Genomic DNA, 27,478 nt, shown 5'->3' on the forward strand with positions numbered 1-27,478 from the left:
AATAATCAAATCGTGTGCGGGAACCGCTTTATGCGATTTGCGATAAGGTTTACTACCGACACATTGCAGTACTTACTCGCACAGTTACACGTAAATAATATTCTAATGGTATATTATATGCGCGTAGTATGCGTCCACGTATCGTAATTCGTAACACGTTTGGTACTCGTTTTATTTAGGAAGGTATACTAATTGTTTTTATAACTATAAACCATTTTTTAAATCGTGTTGTTTATATATATGCAAATAAGTTTTTGTACACACGTTATCAGACATCATCATTATTAAACACGACCTTGTAATTAAGAAATGCGATATCGTTTTAAAACAACGGTGCCAATAACAAATCAAATGTTATGATTTACTATAATATTTGGACGTATTTAACTAAATACATTATACAAACGTTGAAAAATAACGCGATCACGCGCATTTTTCGAAATATACACAATTATACGTAATATTATACACCCATTGGGTGCTATATACATAGAATGCAAACGTTGCCAATTTTCTTTAGCCACGTCAGCGGTTTCAGGAAAGATAGTGTAGAAGGCTATGACCCTCCCCCCCCCTAACACTTAATATATCTCCCCCAAAAATCTTTGTAAAATAAGTACCAACACATTTTTGGTTTTAAATTTACAAAATCTCCAAGCATATACCTAATGTATGTAGTATATAATATGTAGTAATATGATTTAGAAATGGTACATTTGATTTTCTTTTCTGGCAATTTCCTAAACATCAAACATATTATATTGTGTATAATAATAATTACATAATATAGCGAACCGGACGTCCTCTTTTCCGTCATCTCGTCATCGTCACGCCGCCGCCGCCGGAGACAAGTGTGCGTGTGCAATGTGCATGATGGATAGCCGAGGTGTACGCGCGGCAAGCGATAATTAATGAGACCCGTCCGCGCCGCTGCGGCGTGAAAACGATATGCGGCCCTTTTGTCGGACCAACGGAAAATAATACAACGCGTGATGAGAGACGGACACGGACACGGAGTACGGACGGACGGGGAGACTTGTTGACCGATCGACCACTAAGACGAGTGTGTATATATTATACGTACATGGGTATTATTATTATTTTTATTATTATTATTATTATTATTATTATTATTATTATTATTATTATTATGTCTATACAGGTACCAGTGACGATGTACGGTCGGAAACAATAATTTCCGAATATTTTAACACGAACGCTCGTGTACATATTATATATATTAATATATTATATACATAAATACTAGTCCGTCGGCCGTCGCTCACAAAACGTTTTAGTTACTGTTTGCTCGGCGCAAACATTTTTCTATCTCTTTTCGAACCTCCTAAACGAGACGATTTTACCGGAAAGTCCCTTTGCCAGACGGACGCGGCGGCTGGTTTATTTTTTGTTTGTACGGATTTCATATAGGTATACAATACCGCCGTCATCATCGCGGCATTTGTGTCGTTCACACGGTCACCCGGCGTGCGCGCACTCGTATACGCATACCGATATTATATATAATATGTACTTATGTATATACTACAATACATCATATATATTATTATTATACGTGTTCCGCGTTTACGACACGACGTTCGGTTTTCTCACACGCTCGTTTAGAAATTCGGCTAAACAAACTACCCGGGCTAAATGACTGCATATTATATAGTCGGAGATACCTCTCTACGTGTATTATATACCAGATACCTATTTGTATATTACGTATTTATATCGAGTGAACGGAAAAAAAATTATTTCAAATGTGTACATAATGTTTTTCTCATCCCACACATATAATACAGTGTCTTATTATTATGTTGGAGTGTTTTTCCCCTGACTTCAAAAGACAAATATAGTCTCTGAAGTTGAAACTAATGTGTAAAATAAAAATCGATAAAATATATTTAAAAAAGATCCAAAACGCGTTACATATTTGAACATTTACAATATATCTAAAAATAGTCATCTATATAATTGATGTATTAATAAATATATTTAATACATAAATAGGTACTGGGTGATTTTTTAACAGTAAACACTCAAGAGATAAAAAAAAATATTAACGTATCTGAAAATATTTTTTTACATAATTTGTAGTTATCGGTAACAAAAAAAAAACGTATTTTTTTTCAAGATCACTTAATTTTTAAGATCCACTACATTGTCCGTTGAATTAACGCTATGAAATATGATTTTTATGTTTCAAAATATGTACTTAGAAAAATATTCAGCTTTAGAATATAAAATTAAAAATTGATGTCATTCAAATAGTAAAAACAAAAAAATAATTATAACAATAAAATAGGGAAAAATCATTTTTTCTTCAAAAGTATTGGGTATTAATGACTTTATATTATGTAAGAAAAATATTTTCTATATTCGTACATGAAAAATCGGCATTCAATTTTGAAAAAAAACTTGAGATTTCGAAATTCATGATGTATTTATTGGATAAACATATAAATGTAAACTTTAGACTGTAATAACTATTTTTTCTTATTTTTAATAGGTAATTCTTAGTAAAAGATAGGCCGCAATTTAGACAGCAGGACAACGCTCATGCCTCATGGCTCATATTACGTATTATAATGCAACATATTATTATGTATGTATCTTTATTATTTGTGACAAATACTAAACCTTCTACCACAATCAAAAATCACAATTCACGGTACACAGTACTTACTACCTACCACTATATAATATTAGTGCGAGCTTTTGAAATTTGAATATTACGATCTATTAGGTAAGCATATTAATTATAATGTATAGAGTATACGTAGATAATAGTTAATATATATAACTATATATATATATATATGATGTCAGAATATATGAAACCTGCAGAAACATATAGTAATTAGTAGTTATTGTCATTCTACGATATACTTATACCATATAATTACTGAATTTATAATTTTAACGTTTAATATAGCATAAAGGTGGTAACTAATAATATGAGAAACGATAACCTATATTATGCTACTATTTAGGTTGCAACCATAGACGATAGACCTTATACTTATGAGTATAAGGTCGATGGTTGCAACTTGCATTTATTGTTATTATAAATTAGGTTCCTATAGTCATCCAAATTATACGCTAATATGCTATATCTAAAATTAATTAAATGGACCGTTGAAATTCACGAGATTTTATTTATTTAAAAAGGAATTTTAAGTAATAATGTATGTTCGAGTCGATTGGAAATTCGAAAATTATGGTTATGGTTACAGGTACATAATATACAAAATGTGCAGCAGTGCATTAACAAATATTACAAAACGTTAGTAATAGAGGTGCCTATAGATACGTAAACATATTACTTATTTCTATTTCAACTATATATTGTATGTAATGGGATTCTGGACTCACCTGATTTACAAGAGCAGTGAATGTACCGACGATTGTAGTTGACCCAATCGAATCCTGCTTCGACGGCCAGTCGGGCCAACATGCCATACTTGGACTTATCCCTGTCTGACGTGGTGATGTCCACCGCCCGCCCCTCGTTGTGCAGGCTGCTACCGGCTCGGTCCACCCAACCGTCGATCACACGCAGTCGAACGTTTGGCCACAAGTTCATCACGCTGATGGCTAAGGTATTGAGCTTCTCTTTACACCTCTACAAACAAAACAAAGTAATATATAAGAATGACGTATCAATGGGTTAGTGCAATACGATTTTACATAATTATATTGTATAGGTATATTACTATTTACTACATAGGTATTGTATATTACAATATAACCCTTAAAAGTTGGGTGAAATCCTTCAAAAATGGATTTTCAGAGTGTATCTCCGTTTCATTTTGACATTTAAATGTACCCGTGTTTGAGTATGCTCGAAAAATACGAGAAAAACAATAACGGCCACATTATATATAATGTTACAACCGAAAATGCAGCGCCGCGTGTCGCGTAATTTCCCACAAGAATGTATGAGGTATATAGAGGCAGGTTTTTTTTGACTAAGTACCGTGTACATTATACACATAATGTTATTCAGTATATAATATATTATACATTTATACACCATTTTCACACCGCGGCGTAACAATCGCCAACGACTAGTTTTTTTTCGTTCTTAATGACGACGACGGCGACTCGTCGCTACTTTCCGGCAACCAGTTAAACGGAATTATGCGCGCGAGTTAGTTATTGGACGACTATCGCATTCCTGTTATTTAAAGCGCTCGCGCCAAGCGAACCGATATAACTTAAACACACGTCCGGGATCTTCTAGGAATCGTTATTTAAGATAACCAACGACAAATTAGCCCGCCAGCAGCAGCAGCGAGCCCCGCACCGCATGAAAAATTGCACTCGTTATTTGCTCGTAACCGCGTTTACCGAGAATTCTCCGCGTGTATATATTGGATTGTTTATAATATGTATAAGCTTATATTTTTTTCTCTTGTACCGAAATGTACCACATAGACAAGATTTATGGTACACTAATACGCTATAACAACAGATCTAAATTCGTAAAACATACAAGTCATGAATAAGTATATTTTTTTAACGCTTGAACAATGATTTTGTTTACGTTAAATTTGCTTATTACTGTAATTTTTTTTTTTAATCGATATCTGTCGTCCGATAACGAATAACTATAACATTATGATAGGTGTATATTATTATTTATTATTGTACGCATATATAATAAATCAATATATATGTTCAAATTGAAAATATTGTGAATTTGAATTACAAAGATCTGAAAGGCTATACACTCTATACACTGCAAAATCTAAAAGAAACAGCTTTTGATATAATTACGAAAATACTTAATTGGTTTGTGTTGTTTTCGAGATGCACCAATATTAAAATTTACAATCGTACCGTCGAAGTAGGTTAACATTAAAAACCATAAAAATAATTTGTTTGATAAATGCTTGGTTTCAGTAGTATACATTTTTTTATATTTGGTATAATATATTCAATCATCGTAGTAAGTACAAGTAAACACATACGAGGGGGTGAATGTAAAAAGAAGCCATAAACCATAAGTGACGCACTTAACTTGATTATTAGTTATTCGCTATTGCATATTATATGGTCATGGTTAGATAGCTATAAGTATATCTAGCCGGCTAGCCATATATAGGTATTTATAAGATACCATAATATAGGTAGGTACCATGAGGTATTGAGGTACCTAATTAACATCAACGTTCATACGCAATATTAGATTGTAATATGTACGTTGATTTAATCTGTTGAATGAAACTGTAAAAATAGATAAAAAAAAAACCACTCCAACATACTCAGGTAAGATGCGTCGTAAGTGTACCGATGTGGTGACTACCACCGGTTAAAAAATATGTGAAACAGCTGTTTCAGCCTATATAGATAAAATATATAATATTGGGTATACCGATGACGTGGCAGAGGGCCGACGTTGTCGATATAGATCGTCGCCTCGCGTAACACCGCGGAAGCGTAACACACAAAAACCCGAAATCGATATCGCATCGAAGGATCCCATAATGTACCCGCGAGGTTCACCGTCCGCTAGGGGTCCAACGCCTCAACCGCCGTCATAAGCGCGCGACTTTCGCCCGTCAGCGCCCAACAACCACCTGCGGATGCGCTTCCACCTAACGACGTAGCATCTAATGCGCCGGCCGTCGACGTCACCGCAAGACGGTTCGGCGGTGAGGCAAACAACACACGGCACACGGAAAACAAAAGATGAGACACCGGCGCTGCACGGGGGTGCCGAGGTGGCACCGTTGGGCGGGGCCCGGTGATCACCGCGGGCGAAACGTGTATGTGGTGTTGGTACTGCGGCGGCGGCGGCGAGGTCAAAAGCGGCAGAGAGAAAACCAAGAATGTCGTGTCCGCCTCGCCGCAGCGTTGGGCGCGCGCACAACGACGGGGCTGTATGTAATATTATGTATTATATATAGGTACACGCGGCGATATATATTACATTAGGAAGGTATATACAATCATACTATATGTATAATATAATACGAGAGCGGTTCGTATTATTACATATATTGTATTAATATTATATTATATTATAGAAAACGAGAATGAAAATAATACGACGACGGCGGAAACGTCGGGGAAGGGGAAAAACCGAATTCGCTGTCGCCGCCGCAGTCGACTTGGTGAATGCGTTACGGTGCGCGTTGGTATTTCCCTCTGCCCGGCCCCCCCTGCCACCCCGCCCACGCTTAATATACCCAATTGCCGACCCGACAAGCGGCCATTTTGTTCGGTACGGCTTGCATTCCGAAAAGCATTGTCTTAAATAATAATAATAATAATAATAATAATGAACTCACGCACCGCGGGGTGAGCAGCGGCGGCAGTGGCGGACGTGTATACATACAAGATTATGATCTACCCGATGAGCGAGTACACACATCATACATAATATAATATTAATATATTTAATATTATGTATATATGATGCGTACCTATATCATATCCGTCGGATGACGACGACGACGACGACGACGACCAGGACCCTAAAAGAGCGGCTGCCGAGCAAGCCGCTCGGGCGGGGGGGCCGGTGTTGGTGTCCTTTGTGGGGACGGCGGCAGGCGCCTGCCGCGGTTTATTTTGACAAGCAATTTGATATAATGGGCATTCTGAACGCGCCGCGCGCTCGCGGCCGCTCATACAAACACCATCGTCGCACACAGACGTGCAGCGTGTCTATAGATGTTATGTATAAACTCGATGTGTAAGCGGTGGCCACACAATGACTCGTCCGCCGCCGACTCGCGCTGCAGCACAGGCACCCGTGTACCGCTGCTGCGCGCAGTGTACTTGTGTGTAGCATAGCCCGTGTATACGAATCGGGCTTGTTAGTCTTTTGACTTTACACCTTGTCCCTGGATGCCGGGCAGGTGGTGGCGGTGCCGGCAAACACACTTTCTACTAGGGTGGTTCTTTTATTGTTATTATTATTATTATTATTGTTGTTGAAGGAACGTAGTATTTTTGTCAAATTATTATTTTGACGTAAAATAAACCAATGATTTAGCACATCCCTTTGTCCGTATAAGACCGGTGTGTGGTTGTGTTATAAGTATATATCAGGCATATTTTGTGTTGCAAGAAAACCGCTAATTTCAACGTTCAAGTTGAAAACGTCTTTTAAATCGATTATTTTGCAGTGATTTTATATAGGCTTCTTCCCCGCCCGGCGCATACATTATGTATTATGCATTCTAAGACAATACTTAGTATAATACAGGTATATTGTACCATATACTACACAACTTTGTTATTTATATTTTAACGACAAGTTAAACCTAATGTTTCAAATATTGTGCCTACACACTTTTTAATTTAATTTATAAACCTTGTACACGATAAATGAAAAATGTTAATAAATATATATTGTAAATGATAAATTTATAAATTATGTATAAACATGAGGTGAGGCACAATATTTGTTGTCGTCGTGACTTCGCAGTAAAACATTTAGAATGAAATATTTAATACATGTGTAACTCGCGTTAAGCCATTAAATTAAATTTTAAATTATTATGAATATAAAATACGTCTGGAAATATTTCTTTTTCTTTTTATACCTAATAAAAGTGTACACATTATATAATACTGTAAGTAGGTAGTAAGTGAATTCATTATTTAAACATCATAAAAATTTGTCAAACATGTTGCTGTAATATATCATATAGGAAGTATGTACAATGTACATGCTATACATATTATATGTGTAGTATTAAAAAAAATAAGGTCGTTTCCTCTCCTACCTCCTAGAATTCATCGAACAAAATTCACTATCGATTTCACCAGGAACTCGTTTTTGTATTTTTTTTTTTTGTACCTCAGCATATTTCTTTAACAAAACATATTAATATATACATATAGGTACCGAATATAATACCCCGCGAGTATACCCATCCGACCTTTTAATTCATGCGTACTTACATACAATCTAGCATTTGTATATAAAAAAACCGAACAGAGATGGGATCTCTCTACTAGTGTTGAGCAAAAAATAAAATAAAAAAACGGTCAAAAAAAAGAACCGCATGGCGCGAAACGGGAGACTCAATTGTGCGTGTATATAATAAATATTGTAGTGTGGCGCGCAGTCGTAAACTATACACATAATAGCGGTATCTATAGTGTTGTATGCGCGTGGTGCCGTCAAAATCAATTTCCAAAAAAAAACTACACACAACATATACAGGGTGAACAGAAAAAAAAAACCAGAAATAAAATAATAATAAAAAAATACATACTGTGTTCCTATCGTTTACACGATCCCGTGGGGGGGGTTATAATCGAATAATATTATTACTATTATAGGAGATTATACAGGCACCTCTCCCGCCTCCCGGGCGTCCGACCGTCCGCGCCACCGCCGACGTATTCCCCGCGCGCGCGCGCGTAATGTGTGCCGCGCGAGAGTGTCGAACGGGACCCGGTTGGCCTCCGACCGCCGTCTCGGATTTCATCGATACACCCGATTGCAGACACAACTGTAAGACGACGACAACGCGCCTCCACCCCCGCCGACAAACCCCCTCCGACCGCGGACTACTATACAGCCTCCGCATACCAGACCCGCGCAGGTACACCGTATTAATTAGATACGTTATCGATGATCGTTATCTATCCGGTGCGCGACGTTATTCGTCATATTGACCGCGTGTATACCGTATTTAGGTGTTTAGGGACCCTTATATTTAGGTGTAGGTATAGTATATTGCCATATTGGGTAAATGACACTTATTTTAGATACCGGATTTATATGCGCTTAAAATCTTAAAAATAAGATGTTTCTATGCTCTTTAATTTCATCAAAATAATCTTTTATACGCAAGAATATTCTCTTTTGAAAAAAATATCTTTTTCATAAAAATGTATTAAATACTGAAAAAAACAAATAAAAGTAACAGTTGATAAAAATTATAATATAGTTAAATTAATTTTAATCTTTAGGCAATTTTTCAAACAGTCACACATTTAGTTATAGCGGGCCCGGCTCGCTCGCTCCCGTTTCGACTCCCCTCAAGACCAGACGCGCTACCCTAGATGCTCAACGACACAGCGCTTAACTCGAGTCCACGTCTTTATACTCTGTTCAATTTAAGAAACGTAGTCATCGGCCGACTTGTGCGAAGGGGCGCGGCAATATTACACGACAGGTATATACAGATAATTTTACTAGGGGAGGGTGACAAACGGGTGTTGATTGCGGCCCGATGAAAACTCGTCTTCGCCGACTACGTTTCTTAACTTGAACAGAGTATAATCATTCTCCTCGAATTGATGTTCTTATCAATATTGCTTTGTGTCTTTTCGTCTTGATGGGGGTATAAAAACAGACCGCGAGGTCAAAAATATTTTGCATTTATTTATAAAGTATTACATTTTTTATGAATTTCTCAAATTATACCCCAATATGGCAATATATTCCTAAAACATATTATTTATATTATAAAATATTATTTTGCACCTTGACATACGCTTTTTTATGCGATAAAAAATGTTGTATATCAGTTCATATACGAATTATGAATCGTCGATAAAGCTAATCCAATTGGAGCTGCATACTCTCAGTAAAAATATGTAAAAACATGTAAATCCTGTCTCCAATAATGAGACGCATACGCGTTTAGGCCAGTTCTAATATACTACATTATATAGGTACCATACTGGCTGTTACGGTCAGATTCGGTTCCGTGAAGACGGATCCGACACCGCGTCTATAATATACATTATACACGCACCCCGTGTGTGCAGCGTTATTCTGTGTTACCTGCAGCCTGCTATAATGTGTGTGCGTGTAGTGTATACTGTGTGTGTTTGTACCCATATGGCTATAATATATTATATTATAGTCGTCGCGTCGGCTACTTTATGCCTTTTCGGTAACAACGCGGTGGGTCATTTCGCGGCGGATTCCGCGCCGCGTCTCCGGTATAATGTATATAATAATATTGTATGTTATAGGTAGGTACAACAACAATATTCGTCAGCCTGCGCTGCGACACCTGATATTATTATAGTGATATAGTATAATATAATATGTGCGTTATATACGCGTTTACAGCACCAGTCCATATATTATTATATAATAGCGTGCATTATTAATTTTTATAATTTATTATAATCGTAATAAAATTACAGAATTGCGGGTAACCTATATATATATTATACCGTTTCGATAAAATACGGTATTTCGTTTGAATTAAACAAGACGTTTAAGCCCCTATAAACCTTAGGGCCTAAGGGCTAGAAGGGATAAACTATATGTAACCATATTATAATATGTAGTGTGTTGTGTGTGCTACATTATTGTGTAGCCGACACAAAATATTCATGTAACAGGTGAATAGGTGATGTTCACAAAGACGTGTCATAATGACCCATAAAAAATAAAACTCCTCGAGTACGAGTTCTCCGAAGTGATAAAAATATATATCGTTTAATTTCCAAGATTTATCGATTAACGTTTAATTTCACATTTCATGATTCACATTAGCCATAAATTCTATACCTACTTAAAACTGTAAACCTAATTACTGTATACCAATTATTTATTATACTATCGTTACCCACCAAACACATAATTTTTATTTTTGTAGTTGAATTTAATAATTTATGTTAAGGAACGTAATTTCTACAAATAAGATGGTTACTTAAAAGTTCACTTAAAAATCATTCATAATATATAAATTATTTTAATGATTATATATTACCTTGAAATGAGTTAACAATTGATTTATTGAGGACAATTAAATTGTAGGTGGTCGTATATAAAAAAAAAATTGCCTTCAGTTCGGTTTAAATAATAGGTGTTTAATTATTAATTTTAAAAGAGGATGTATCCATATGTAGCTACTATGAATAATTATTTTACCAGATATTGTTTCCTGTCTTTACTTATGTCTTATTAGTTATTTATTAAATAATTTATGTTCAAAGAGCATTATGACTTATGAGCATTAACTATGAGATGTATACTGTAATATACTAAAACTCAGTAGCGTATCCAAGGGGTGGGGGTAGGGGGTTCTAACCCACCCAAAAATTGTTAAATAATAACCACATTTTCATAAATAAATTATTTTCAGATAAAATTCGTCCAAAATGTATTTTAACCTCCCCACATCTGCACCGAAAAAAATCTGGATACGCCACTGCTAAAACTATTATTATAGTAGTTAATCGTTTATCGGCATATTCTTAGTAAAATATTTTAATAAAAATACTTTTATAACTTTCGTGTTATAAGCTAACTGCTGGCAATAAATATAACTGATGCGTAAATAATGTATAACCTATTTTTATAATTATTACATACATGTATGTTATGTTACCTATCATGTATGGTATTTATTTATTGTCTTCAAATAAGTTGTACTTGTAAAGTGTAAACTAATAATTTTGAATAGGTAAGTGAGTTAAACATAATAGGTATTATAATATCTATACAATAAATATTTTTTTAAATAGGTACAATTTTTAATATTTTCATGGCAAATACTGTTGGTTTATGAATTTTAATTTTTAGTAATCTTTTTATGTACCTACATCATTACGTTTAACTAAAACAATTAAATAATATTTTTATTGTTGATGCATACAAAATTCCAGACTGGTTTTTATAGTTTAATAGAATCGACTATGTGAGGGTTCGCAAATAGATTGTTTAATTTTAGGTAAAATCTCAACAAAATGCGTATAAATGGTTAACGCTCATATAAATGTCATCGACGATTAGTGGTGGACTGTGGTTATGTACATATTTTCAAATATTGATAGTGGTTTTGATTTAATCCGGTTTTACGTCACCTCAAAATATCATTTTGATGAAACCAATTAAAACTATTGTATTAAATATTTGGAAATGTACTTTTGTCTTTTTCCAGTACAATAATAATTAATAAGTCATACATTAATATTTTATAACACTTAATAATTTTTAACTTTAAATATTTGTTTTAAATATTAGTGACCAATATTATTATCCTACAAGTAATAAAAATATGGTTTAATATTTATATGAGATTATTTTCTTCTTTCAATAGATAATTTCGATGATAATCGTTCAACTGAAATCTGCATTTACAGATCGATCGTTCGCCAATGACCATAGTGGAGAACAATGAACTCAAACCAGTTGCTGAACGACTTCTCCTTAGTTGCCCGCATTGTTAATCAAACGAAATCCGTGTGCCTCGGACTAGGTGAAGTTTGATTTTTTAAACGTGATAAAAAACGTAACAACGACCAAAATTAAATAAACCGGTCTTTAAAAAACAGAAATTAGTTAAGATATGGAACCAATTGGCTGTACAATAATATTATGTATTGGCTGAATAGGTTCCTTATAAAGGACTAAGAATGTCAAATTCATTATGATTTGTTAAATTTAAATTTAGAATTAAATATAAATTTGTAATATTAAAATGGATGACACTTTGTTTCTCTACAGCCCATTTGTGCTCAGGAGTATCACATGTGCGCCTCGAGGGATGTGGGCAGTTGCGCCCGAAATATAAGGTACTATACCTATCTTCGCATGCTTTTCTTTTGCGCCTTTGACTTTCAACAAGTTTGAATATTCAACAGTATTCGGTTCGTGATAATTTATGTCTTTAATATTAAATTAAACATCGACGATTTTTAGTAATATTTTAAAATTAATTTTTATTCACGCCAAACTCAAATATAATACTGCATAGTGCAAATAGTACTAGTTAACGATGTGTATAGTTTGTATAAGGTTGTACAACGCATGCACACTGCACAGATAGAAGTGAGAGCCGTCATGAAGTGCAGGACCGATATTCAATAATTGGTAAATAATATGTACAATAATATTATTATAAGGAAATATGGATTATAAAAATGTGTGATGGGCGCCAATGGGTTGCAAAGCTTGAGCAAGTTGACCAAAAACAAGTATATTTTCAAAATAATCAAAAACCGTCACAAATAATATATGAACGGTGACAATAAATAGTAATGTAGGTACATGCTATAGGTATAGTAATATTATATTATTATACTTTTATAATTTATAAATGTGATTTAATATAATATATTATCTATGTATTTGTATTCGGTACCTATAACTTTGATCACCCTTAAAAGTTAAAATCACACGTACCCACACACAAAAAAAATATGTATAAAATAATAGTTTCGAACTTTAAACGATAAACGACAATGGGAAAAATATAATTCATATATTTTAATGTGTAAAATATATATATTATACAAAATAAGTTTACGTAAATGTACATGGTAAATTAATGTGAATAATATCTAGTTTCATACAATATTGTGTATAGTATCAATAATATATGATAGAAAAAAATTGTTAATATATTATTTTAATATTTCATCGTATGTGGTTTATCGTTGTAGAGCGTTAAATCGTGTTTACAGGTGTATATTTTATAGTGTTTAACGATCATAGTTATATGCATATTATATATATGTTACCATTGCGTACAAGAATACTACAGGACCCATAACCGTTCTGGTTGACCGCTCCGGTTCAGTTTCGGGTGTCAAACGCCGACAACGGCGGTGGCGGGACGGTCGAACAGAGACACGGGCGCATTAAACATAATATTATATACTAGTATACTACATTACTATATAATATAATACGTATGCATAATATTATAGAGGTAAGAGGTATACGTCAATATACGTGGTGTATATATAATACGATTGTGTGTATCAGTGTGTATGTGTAATATATTGTATACATATAGTACAGCAGTCCAAACAATGCAATTAATTGTTATGAGCGGTTTCATGGTACGCGTTCGAGCAATTTGACAGCCTTTGACCCGTACAGGTCGTCGGCAGGCTCTCATTCTTCTCTCTTTTTTCTTCATTTTTTTATTTTTTTTTATTGCCTACAGTCTGAGCACGTTTTGCCTCTTCGGCATTGTTATCATATTCACACACACACACACACATACGTGTGCGTTACCGTAATACCATGGTATAATATAATATTATGTTTAAAAACGAATTAACACGCGCGCATTCGTATGCAAACAAATAATCGTAGGTGGATATATACCAATGCAATAAGGACTTGTTCGTAATAAAATGAAATAATGTTGTGTAGAAAAGTATACATTTTTACATACAGTAGATAAGTATTATAATATATATACCTAAAATAATTGTTAATAACTGTAAATTGTAATATTATTAAGTTTTTTTTTGAAATTCTAATAGTGAAGCGGTACGTTCGTATATTTCAACTCGTTCGATGTTAAACGATATATTGATCGGCTTATTCGTTCATGTGTCAAAAATACAATGATAATGATTATAAATCGTTTCTCTTGGCCGAATCGTTTACACCATGCATTGTTCTCGGTACGTGACTTTGGATTGATTTTCACGGCCAACAAATAAAAAGGTGTGAAAACCTGCACTGTGAGGAGCAAAAAATAAGAATGAGCCGACAGACAGATTCGTTGGCGCTGGCGCCGGCGCTTAACTAAATCCAATGATACCGTGCTATCGTCACGAAATCATGTACGTGGGGATCTTTGAAAGAAATCTGAGGTAAAAAGTAAATATTTGTGGAAAATGAACAAATAAACAAACGACGAATCAAAATGTTGTTTGATGACTTTACGAATTAAATTTATATAAGAATAGTACCTATATACATACGTCATATACAGGTTATATATATATATATCTTAGTTATTTATTCATTCCCCGTCTTTGTTTGTTTATTCACGTCTAACAAAACAATGTGACATTCAATTGGGAAAAAGTTTTTTTAGACATATTTACGTTTTTGCCCAAGGATGAATTACGCCGCAGGAAAGGGGTCTGTTTTATGATCATTATAGGTACACATTTTAACTATTAGTAAGAGATGAGGACATGAGCATCTAAAAAAAGTTGTAAATAACAGACGTGTCAAACTGGGTTATAGTGGCGAAGAAATCCGTTAATGAAATTCTGATGTAGGGATTAACATAAGCCTAGGATCCGATAAACACAAGCTCGTGTGTAATTAGAAACCGACAAAAAACAAGTTAACGTCACTCTAAGACAAACACGAGGAGCGAGAATGAGAAAAAACCCACCAAACATCTATTTAGCTCGCTGATGCAAAAGGTGATGTTTTGATATGAGTTCGGGTATAATTTGTATAATCCAAGAAAAAATTTGAGTAGGTGAGAAAATGTATTCTGCAAAAACACTATAATTCATAAAAATTATAATATTTAATTTGTGGTCTTACACACTACAACACGGGTAAAAACGTCTCAAATTTCGAATAATATATAGGTAGTTAAAACACGTTTATCCAGAAGTGTTCTAGATCAAATAATAAAAAAAAAAAACAATTTATTTATTGTTTAATCAAATAACGTGAAACAGTATTGTATATCATATTATCATAATGTCATGTACAATATTACATATTAGAATATAAAAAATCTTGACTGGATACAAAGACCGGGCTTTCATCTCACTCACTCATATCAACACATTAAGGTATGTTGTGATTTTAGACTCCAAAGCCATAGTAAATCATCACATTGGGAAAAATATTCTGAGTGGAAACCTGTCAAAACTGTATTTCTTTGATTTTTCTATTTCTTAAATACGTTCACAGTTATCTGTGGTTTTATTTACTAAGTTATTCTTATTCGAGAAAACTATATACGTACCTACTATGAAAATGAAAAAGCAAAATATAGCTCTTCAAGATTTCAAAATACCAACAAGACGACTCATGTAGGTACTATTTTGAAACTTAAAAGTTAAAACACAAATATTTGTAAAACACACAATTGACATTTATAAATATAATCATATTTTCACATGGTATTTAATATGTTTATACTTTATATATATTATCTACAATATAATTTACATTTAATTGATAAAATAATAATTAAATTGCTAAAGATTTTGATTAAACGCTATAATTGCCTTAAATTATCACTTATTATTGTTTTACATTGGGTTTATCACTGGATAGTCTTTCAATCCTTCTTCTCAACTATTATATGATATCATTGTTTTTTTTGTATACATTAATTTAAATTATCTTATTTAATGATTATGTATTGAAGCCATAAATTAGAAATATTCCTTTAATAAAAAAAATAACATTTAGTAATATCATAAGTGCAAACAACAAACTATTAATTATTTTAAAATGCTGACCTATTTTTTTTTTTATCAAATGTTTATTAATATATTATACAAATTAAAAAGTGATTCACCAAGCATTCTCACCTCTTTTTTTTATTCAATAATGCAGTTAATCAAGATCTGATTTTTGGAATTTTTAAATATACCTACCTAAGACCATATTTTAAAATTATTGAGAGTTCTTATACTATTTAAGGACTAAAAAGTATCCTGTGAGATATACATTTCTGTTTTCCAAATGTTAATTATTTAGAAGATAATTTTTTTTAAATTCTGACGTATCAAAATCAAAATTAGAACGAGTAGTTTTTAACTTTGTGTACTTTTGTACTAAAAATAATAACATGTCCACGATAACGGGGTTGGAAGATATAGGGCACATTGGTAATTTGAAAATTTGTAGTAATTAGTATTAATGATGAATCTATCAACATTTATAATTGTTTTAAATAAGCCTAGTATAATAAATACTAGAACATCCAGTATTATATATATTATATTATTTTGTAAAACTATTTTGACATTTTATGTCTTTGCTTTGGCACATAGAATCGTAAAACGTTACGTTACATAAAGCGTTACAAAACTGTTAAATTGCACAAAAAATTGCAAAAAATATCATTTTTCTCATCCAAGATTCGAACTCGATATACGCAATAAACTAATAATAAAATAAAAAAAAATTGTATACCAATAGTAGTCGTGTCTTTATTTTTTATCAATTACCCTATAAATATTACCTAGGAATGTGTTACATATGATAGCAAGAACAGCAAAGACATAAAATGTGGTACTTCATTGCAGACTCGTATGCAATATGTTTTATACCGAAATATACCTGCGCCATCCTCTTAATTTTTATTAGATTGTTTCTACTATACATTACTTTTTTTTAAAAAATAGCACATTAACAATGATTATTTAAAGACTATCATTCTTATTATTATATGCATTTTAATAACTAATAAACTACTCGTTTGAATTTCAAACTAAGTACATCAACATTTTCAAAAAAATTATCCATTAAATAATTTACAGTAAAAAGGGAGCTTCTCACTTGAAGAACTCAATAGAAGTGTATCGCTACTGAACATTCCATAAATAGTTAGAAAAATCTCAATAATTTGAAATTTTCAAAAATCAGAATTTGAATAAATACTATTTATACTAAACGATAAAATGGTGTTGCGAGTATGCTTATTGAATCACTCTGTATGTTATATAGATTAACTATAGACTATTTGTTTTAGCATTTATTTTATTAATCTCTACTATTTAATGTATAAATGTGATAAGAAAAAAATAAAAAAATGTATATATTTTCCAAAATCGCACTAATATAAAAAATATATTGGCATTTAAGGACCAGTTTTGATTTACTTAACCATTAGATGATGATATACAAAAAAGGTAACGCGGAGTTACATGTAATTAAAATTCTCACGTTGGCTGCACGACTGTGTATTTTTAATTACCTTCGCGGTCTCTGAAGACTATAAAAGAATCACTGCAGTTGTATACATAATATAATGTAACTCCCGGCGGCGGTGGTGGTGGCGGCGTCTAGCGTACGCATGTTTATAAATATATAATTGATAGTGTTGACACGAGCGTGTACAGCTAATATAGAGAATCCAGTTGACATTACACACGATGGAACGCGCGCGAGCGCCCGCGGGTGAAGTGAAGAAGGTGGAAGGATGATGAAGTTTAGGTGGACGGGTTAGGGTGACGAGGAGCAGAAGGAGGAATTGAAAAAAACCAAAAAACAACAACATACAACAACGATCTCTCGTGACGGATCTGTTGGGGAATTAATAAAAAGTGTTTTATGGCTGTTTAAATGTCATGTTGTCAGTGTATGGTAACCGGTAAACTGGTCTCTCCCCCGAGAGAGCCGGCGGAATGCGTATTTAATAGCGCGTTTTAACTTATGCTGTCTGTGTGTCCGACGACAATTAGAATTCCGAGTCTGACAAAATGAACTGCTGGTGTGTTTTTTACAAGTTGTTACATGGTCGACCTGTGTGGGTTTTTTACCGCCCTCTCCTCCACCCCCCGCCACGGCTACTACCCCGCAATGCCCCCTCATGCATGTTTGTCCACAGCCGCAGTCACCGCCGCGATGTTGCTGCCGTTGCTGCTGCCGCCGCCTCTGCCCCATTCACCGCGGCTTTGATTTATTTACTGTTCAGATGGCCATCTCCCTAATGTGCGTCCAATATGCTGTCGATAGGGGAGAACAACAAGCACAACCGTAGAACAGATTGAAAAGAGCAAAAGAAAAAACATACAACGACGGCGACCACGATCTCTTTCTCATTACCATAATAACCCGTCCATTAGGAGAACAATAGTTATACTTAAGAACGTTTTGTTTCGGTTTTTTTCTTTACGATTTAAACATTTTTTCATTATTATTATTATTCAACTGCATCCGACTCTCAATGTCATTAATCTCGTTCGAAATATTTGGCACGGGCGCCCCTCAAATGGTTCAGATGTTACATAGATATGGTTGACTCGTGTATTAAGCCCACGTGGTAGCCACAGACTTTTTACACTCGACAGTCGACAGTCAACATAAACCATTCATAACGATTATTACACTTAATATAATTCATACATTCACAATTTGTTTAAGTAAATTATTGATAAAAATATAAATTGATTTAGGTACATAATAGCTGGTATACACATCAATTATTGTTTACATAATATATTAACACGTTCTGAAGAAGGCGTAAAAAATGATTTTCTAGTGTTTATTCATACGATTTGATTAATAACCATTTATAACCAAAATTAATAGAAAGGCAAATGGTTAGTCTATAAAAAGTGCACAGTAATCACTAATCACACTATTACTGATAATTACTTTATTTATATTTTATGCTAATGAAACAATAATCATTAATCGGATTATACATTTATTTATAGGTATATCTAATTAATCATATAATAGGTACGTCTTTGGAACTAATTACTACATATATTATAAGGCTATAAATTATAATATGTCTATATGGCTATACAGTATGTAATATATATTATACACTGGTACTTTAGTATAATAGCCTTATAGTTTTATAACTTATAAGTAAGTACCTAGTAATTAGTTCCTAAGACGTATATTGTTAAAGACGGGAATATTCTATAAGGAAGCCGTAGCGTTTGTTTTCATAAAAGTTTCGTGCTTATATTTTAAATATAGGCCAGCTATATTATGTTTATATACATAATATATTGCCGTTGGATATGAGGATTATGTAGTCTTTACAATATTTAGATAATTGTACCTGATCGTCTTACAAATTAATAGTTGATACTTATAAGTTATAATACCAGCCAATCTACATTGTAATTTTCAATCGTTAAACAATTAATTATATATTATCTATATAAATAATCTTAACTTCAAGTTATATTTGGATATTTTTCTGTAAAAAATGTATATATACATTACATTATGTAATCATATACCTAATATATATATATATATATATTATATATCTATAGATATATTTTATCTGATTGCCCATCTGGGTTTTATAATAATATAATATTAATTTTTATTTTAAACAATAAATTTGGAATGAAATAAAAATTTATGTTTTACTTTTGAGTTATAATAATTGTAAGATAAAACATGGAACATTTTTTAACACTTCAGTATTTATTAAATTTAAATTTGTATACCTATGAATGACTAAATCAAAATACCTATATCCAATGTTTGATTTTAAAATTGTTTTTCAAAAGTCAACTATACTACAACATCCCCAATAAAATCTTTATAATACAGAAGTAATTTCGCTATGGAAGAATAAATATTACTTACGTTCCATTGTAGAACCAGACCGTTTATAATTTTATATTTCTCGGTGTTTGGACTCTTTCTATCACACGCCCAAGATATCAGTTCCAACCCCGTCTTCGTGTTATGTACGAGTTTAAAGGGGGATAAAGAACACGAGAAGTCGTATTATGGTAGTTAGGCACCGTCGTGGCACCGTTTGTATAATGTGCTCGAAGGTCGCCGAAGACATTTATAATTTTATTAATGTTCCGTAAGAAATCGGAGCTGACCTTAAAACGCATTGTCACAACATTTTGGCAAGAATCGCGTCGGCCAGCGGGTGGGATAGCAATGTAACGTTTCATTGTCACAGACTGGCCGGCCGGACACACACTGTTGTACCGGAACGAAAGATGCGCGCCACTAAAGGCATATTCCAATTGATACGGTTCGCCAAGTTTTAAAAATATTATTATTTCGCCTTTTTTTCCAATATTATATTCTCTATTACATACATCGAATGGGTATACAGTTAGCGTTTTGACTTGCTCCTCCTCTCCTTAAGCCCCCTCGGGGTGACGGATCGAATTTCGATTTCACGATTGATGCACCCGTGGGGGAGACGTTGCACCTGAGTTGCCCCACAAAAACGTCGTTCTATGTTTGGTCCTTTAGAATGATATAATGGTAGGTATAAAATGTTTGAAAATATTTTGTTAACAATGGATTTCAATTCTGAATGTTTTAGTATGAAAAAAAAATACCTTTATTTTGAATGAAAACAAAATTAAATTTCAATGTGTGTATATAATGTTTATTTACCTATTCCGAGATACTTTCGGAAGTATAACAATGAATGTAACCAAGTAGTTTTTCAGTAGCTATGTTTTTCTTTATCAATGATATCCAACTGACAATACAAAAAGACAGGGGGCTACATCTTTACGATTTATGGACGTACCTACCTATGCTTCAATTGTGTTAAATATATAACGGTACATATAAATGTACAGAATTTTATTTGAATTATTGCTTATTGGGTTACCTTTTTCTCTCTTCAACCAACGTTTAAAATATTTCTTATACATTTTTATTACAAATATTGACTTGACGTCTGAAGTGGTAGTTTTATATGACTTAATATTCCCATATCAAAAATCAACCTTAACTTTCTTTACCTGAACTGCCATCATTATATTATAATTACCTAAGTAAAATCAATAAAAGCAAATTGAAATTATACGCAATCGGAAACACCAAAATACAAACCAATATGGAACTCGCGTCGTATGCTATCTACTTGAAAAATGTATCTACCACAATTGTGCGTTGGCGTTGTATGTTATCTACAATTTTCCACCCCGCAATGTATAGATTGTAGGTGTCATATGGGTATCTGAGCATTATTACATTAAAGAACTTTTTTTCATGTCTTCAATAAACTGGTCAAAAAGATTCTTTGATGCATTCTGTAACAGTATGTCTTGCTCTGCCGGTCCATTTTGCAGTATTTGTTACGTTCACTTCATTACACCAATACCAAACTAACTCCACTATATGTGACACAAACTTAGACCACTGTTGTTTTTTCCGTTTACGAAAATGAAAATGAAAATGAAAAACTTTTAAAGGCTGACGGATAAATCAGAGGAAAATATATTCATAATTTATTTATACGTTTATAGTATTCTGATATTCTGGAGTCACACAAGTGATACCTAATTATATATTATAATACCAATCTGTGCGGTACCTATATACTTGAATCATTAGCATGGGTATACGATGATACGAGGTGCACTTAATAAAGTATTGTAATTTCGAGTATTATGGCGACAAGTGTATGACATTATGACTAAAGAAAAAATTTGTGTTCCCAACATAATATTATATTATAAGCCGTACATAATATATATATATAGGTAACTCTATAATATGTATATATTATAATGTATATATAAAATATATTTAAAGCTGCGGTGGACCATATATATGTAGATTGAATATTTTGACTGCACGAGGTGTTTGACTCGTGACCATCAAGATGGCGGTATCGATTTACCTCATCCCCACCCCTACCCGATGCCCCCTGAAGGGAAACTCGCGCTGTACGATCGGTCTATGTAATAAAAGGTACACGAGTCTCGCGGCGGCGCGCTAATAAACGCACCGCGTATACACGGCCCGCTTTCTGTGTATACATATATATGAGGAGCTGTTGCAATAGCGACCGATCTCGGAAGGGGAAAAAAAGAAGAGGCAACCGGTTCTCTGGTGTGGTTTTTTATTTATTTATTATATTATTATTTTTTTTTATTTTTACGACTTCGACGACGACGACGACGACGACGACGATCATCGATCCGCGTGCGTGCGTGCGCGTCCACGATTTATCGTGCAGTCGTTCCCACGCCCACGCCCGCGTGTTCACGTATACTATATAGGTAATATGCCCATCCGAGCCACGACCGTTGCCGCCGACGCCGTCCAATATGGCCGGTGAAAGCAGCCGCGACAGTCGAGAGTCCAGACCGAGGCGTATAGGTAGATACAGGCGGCCTACGATTGCGTTTGCGAACCGACTGAAGAGCACGGCGTGCAATGAAATCACAAGCGTGTCAAAAGCTCCGATCTTTTGCGCAGTACTTACCTATATTGTAATAATATATAGCAAGCCGGTGTCTTTTGTGTTGTAGACGCTGTTTATCGTCGAAATAATGTGCTCGAGTTTTGCGTGTACATACAGAGGGGGTCTCTGATTTCCCGTTAACCGGTGTTGTGCAGGTTATGCTGCGAGGAAAACCGGAAAAACACGATGGGCTCATTCTGAATATTCTATAAATACATACACATAAAGGGTGTTCCAAGAAAACGGGAAAATGTGAAATAACTCTCTTTCAAAAAAAAAAATGTATTCACATAATGTTTGTATCGAAAACAGATACTACGAAATTATACTACGCCATTAATATGGTGGCCAAAAGGTTAAAAATTAACATGTCTTCAAATTAATGTTCTTGAGATGGTGTCCATTTGTACTTATACATTATTCCTGAAATTGAACGCTGGCATTGTGCATGGAGCTTTCCATCATCAACTTTTCTTTTTGATTATGAATTTTCAACTCGTCCATTTCATTGTAAGACAAATTATGTATCTTGTGACTTGTACACACTGTTTTTAAGATAGTCCCACAAAACAAAAATCGCAGACCATTAATTTTGGTTATCTTGGGGGCCAATGAATGTCACCAAATCCCGAAATAACACGATACGTACGAATAGACACCGCCATAACGGTCATTAATTTAAAGACGTGAGATTTTTAATCTTTGGAAACCCTTAATGTCATATAATGTAGTTTCTGTTTTCAATACAAAATTTTAATAATACACTATTTATTTGAGAGTTATTTTATATTTTCCAGTTTTCCTGGAACACACTGTCTAACTATATAAGTACCGGTAGACTGTAGTATAAGTATTTAATATATATTATAGTAATGTACTCGTTGGCAGTTGCGAACTAATATGTTAAGACTTCAGATTTAAGACTAAAGCTTCGAGCAATCGAGCATGTCTGAAGAGATGTTCATGATATACATATCAGTATGTATAATATGAATTATTATGAATCGTATAAAACGAATTTTAAATTTTAAATATTAACACGTAAATGCCCATACGTTATAATAGTTTACGATATACTGTATGCCTATAATATATAATAATATAAAACTGCATAACTATAGGTATAAGCGTATTCAGCTATACCTACCAACAGTATCTATTACAGAATTACATAATACCTACATCATAAATACCTATTTTATAATATCATTTATGTCGTATATTATCGTTTTAGCTATTTCTACAGGTATTAATTAATGCCTATATATATTTGGTATTTTTCTAGTTTTAAACGTATTCGTTATGACATTTTTATTCAGTTGACGACTGTATGTATATATTTAATTCATTAAAAATGAAAATAATAAAAAAAAAATAAAAAAAAAATTTTGAAACATAATGAACAAAATAGTATACATACGATCATGACTACCTATATGGCTATATTACTTAGGTATTCGTTATACAACACAATCATTATTAAATTATTTTAATACCGTGTGTATTTAATTTTTTAAATTTAAAATCTTTTTGTATTTATAGGTATATTATTATAGCGTATAACGGTATAAATTTTATATATACCTATATGTTTTGGTATATAATATTATTATGGTGTTTAAACTTTAAAACGTGCTTAAATCTTTTTTTTAAATACATAAAATAATGTGGGTACTTGTAGTATTGGGTATATATTTTTAATCAAATTAAACATTTTGGTATGTATGAAATACATATATCGATTTATGTTGCATATGGACTTTTCTAAAAACAATAGTATATTGATTAATAGTTGTTATAGCCATAAAATGAAAAAAGTGTTAAGTCACAAACATTCATACACCGAAAAAAATATTGTAGGTAGGTATATGATTGAATTTAAGAACCGTGAGAAACGAGTCAATCACTTAATGCTATTTATGGATTCTTGTCAGCTATTGAGCTATATGTGGTATTCGAATTCATTAAATAACACATATATACTATATAGGATGTAAAACTCTGTTCCCGTGAACTCAATTGCGATGCGTCCTATATGAAGTCAAACGAGGTACCTATATATTTATATCCATTTTTCATTGAATCTTTTATTTTATTTTTATTTTATAAATATATTTAATTCATTAAGTTTAAACACATCCTTTCTTTTTTGAAAACTCGATGATACCCATTATACAACCCACTACATAATACAATATATAAGTATATAACACATGAAACATTTAAATCAACGTATTAATGTATTATAATATAATAATATAATATAATACCATTTTCGTTGTCACTATTAGATTAGTCATTATAGTCATTACTTTAATTAGTAACAAACTACAACAGTTATATATGCCCTATCAATATTATACATACATGTAGACTATATAGTCACGTTTAAATATAATATAATATTTATTTAAAACCTATAGTTAACATCGGCTTCTCTTTAAACTTTAATAGTATTCGATATCTTAGCTACACACACGCATATTATATATATTAGATAGCAGATACCAATGAAAATTAATATGTGCCTACTGCCTAGTATGTAACTATTCAATGTGAATGGTATGCCGCTATTATATACTACGGGTATACAATATATAGTGTTTATTATGTAGGTATAATAAAAAAATTAATGAAACATTTTTTTTCAATGAAACTTGACACCACGCTATTTCGTCTCATTATGATATAAAGTTTGAATTTCATTTCACGTCAACTCAGCGGCTACATATACGCATATGTACGTACATGCACTTAGCGAATATAGAAGTACATATTATAATGTAATATATGTCATACAGTCGTACACAGGCATACCGGAAAAGTCACAAGAATCGTGAAACATTTTGACGTCAAACGACTGGAACGGTGGTAAATTCGAACACGATGAGTGGTTTATTATTTTTTTTTCAATTATTTCAATCTCAAGTCATCGTAGCAATGTGCCAGTGTAGGCAGGCACATGTTATTATTATTGATTATCGGGTGGAAAAAAAAACAAACGTCGTGGCACGCACGGAGCGAGACGGATAATATTATGTTATGTATTATACACACGTGATACGGACGCGATTATATTATTATACATTGCCAGGAGATCCGTATCTGCTGCATGCAGCATCGCCGCCGTTGCTGCACCGTGCAACCCCGTGTGCACTTGTGCATACGTAACGTGTGTGGGTATTATACGCGTGTATGTTACATGCACACGGTGCCGGACAGAAGAGATGACACGCGGAGCCCCGCGTGTCTAGACCGCGTCCCCTGCTGCTGCTGCTGCGCTAGCCGGCACAGGTGCGCGGCGCGTTGGTGACGCATAAACGCCAAATATGCGATAGCGAAATAACGAGACCGGACAGCCGTGAACGCTGGCGGCCGCGCGACGAACGAAAATATCATATTATTATTACTATTATTATGTGTGGGTACGCGCCGCATGCCCGTACAATATAATATTATATTTTAAACGTACCCACGGCGGCGGGGTATATACTCGTATATTATTATGATGCGATGCGATGCGATGCGATGTGCAGCGTGCGACGGACAGAGACGGCACGAGGAACGTGTACGCAGGCACAGACAAATGAACAAACAACGCGTAATAACAATGTTATCGGCTTGTCGGTTCGCATTGTTGACTAGACACAAACATGGGCACGAGCCCGAATATTTTATTATAATATGTATAAATGTATATAATACACATACGTACAATAATGTATATATTATTATTACTATTATGAGCAGTGTGCGCGACGAAAAAAAAAATATCCAATTAAATCTGAAGGGGGGTGGAGGGGAAACGCTTTTTCTGCTGTCCGTTGCGAATTACGATATTTTTTCACCTAATTTAAATGAACAATAGCGCGCTTATCTTTCGTTTTCATAAATCCGTCACGCGTTTGATAAGCAAACGCGTTTATAATAAAATATCATAACATGTTTTTATTCGTCCGCGTTCGTGCTTCTGCTAAATCGTTTCGAAAACAATGCGGCGTGCCCCTTATGACCTCCTCAGCGACTTCCAAAGATCGAATTACACGCGTATTATAATTATATCTATATAATATGAACCAAATATAATATTGTTATAATACCTTTCTCCTCGTCGCCCACGTCGAACGAGCTGCCGAAAACCGTGTGTCGTTATAAAATAAAATATACAACATAACGTAGGTACACTTATAGTGTATAACGTCCAAATTGATATAAACTACGTAACATGTAATACGCTGCAGACGACGGCTAGACGGCCGGGCGTCGCGAGTCGACGACGATGACGGAGAGAAAAAAAAACTCGCACTCTGTGCATACTGCATAGAAGTCGTTCTGTACTTGTGTGCATACAAATAACATATCAGCACGTGAATAATAATGTGCAGGTCTCAAAGCGTAATATTGGCTATTGCGATATTTATTTTACGTGACGGTTAAAAAACGTTTTAGTAAAAATTAATATAAATTATTATACGTAATAATATGCAGTCTGATTTTACGTAAAAAGATTAATTCTTATAATACCTACTCGGCCGATAGTAACGATAATATGCATTCATAGCACCACACGTATAATTACACTATACTTAGAAGTTAGTATAACATACGGGAATATTATCATTATACTATACGGATATACGATAGCACCTACCTATATTGTATTATTCAATATCAAGGCATAATATAAAGTTTCTCTAAAATATTTACGTGTATATAAATCGACGAAGGATTTCTTTGCTTGTGTTATTTCTTTATGGTCGTGCACTCGACGTTATCGTTCGCGGCCGATAATGTGTCATTCCGTCGTAATATTAAGAGCGCGTTATATACACATTATATAATAATATATCATGTACCTACATATTTTAACACTGGGT

The 27,478-nt window shown here is 33.5% G+C and overlaps 1 protein-coding gene across 2 annotated transcripts in view; it reads right to left on the reverse strand.

Annotated features, from left to right (window-relative positions):
* LOC100165590 (desert hedgehog protein) overlaps window positions 1–27,478 on the reverse strand; it is a 49,087-nt gene that overhangs the window by 11,716 nt on the left and 9,893 nt on the right. For both annotated transcript variants that reach the window (XM_001943672.5, XM_029491070.1), the window contains one exon: window positions 3,382–3,631. In XM_001943672.5, coding sequence (XP_001943707.1) covers window positions 3,382–3,631 — 250 coding nt within the window. The remainder of the gene's footprint in view (window positions 1–3,381; window positions 3,632–27,478) is intronic.

The sequence above is a fragment of the Acyrthosiphon pisum genome, chromosome A3 (assembly GCF_005508785.2).
Source record: "Acyrthosiphon pisum isolate AL4f chromosome A3, pea_aphid_22Mar2018_4r6ur, whole genome shotgun sequence".
Taxonomy (NCBI): domain Eukaryota; kingdom Metazoa; phylum Arthropoda; class Insecta; order Hemiptera; family Aphididae; genus Acyrthosiphon; species Acyrthosiphon pisum.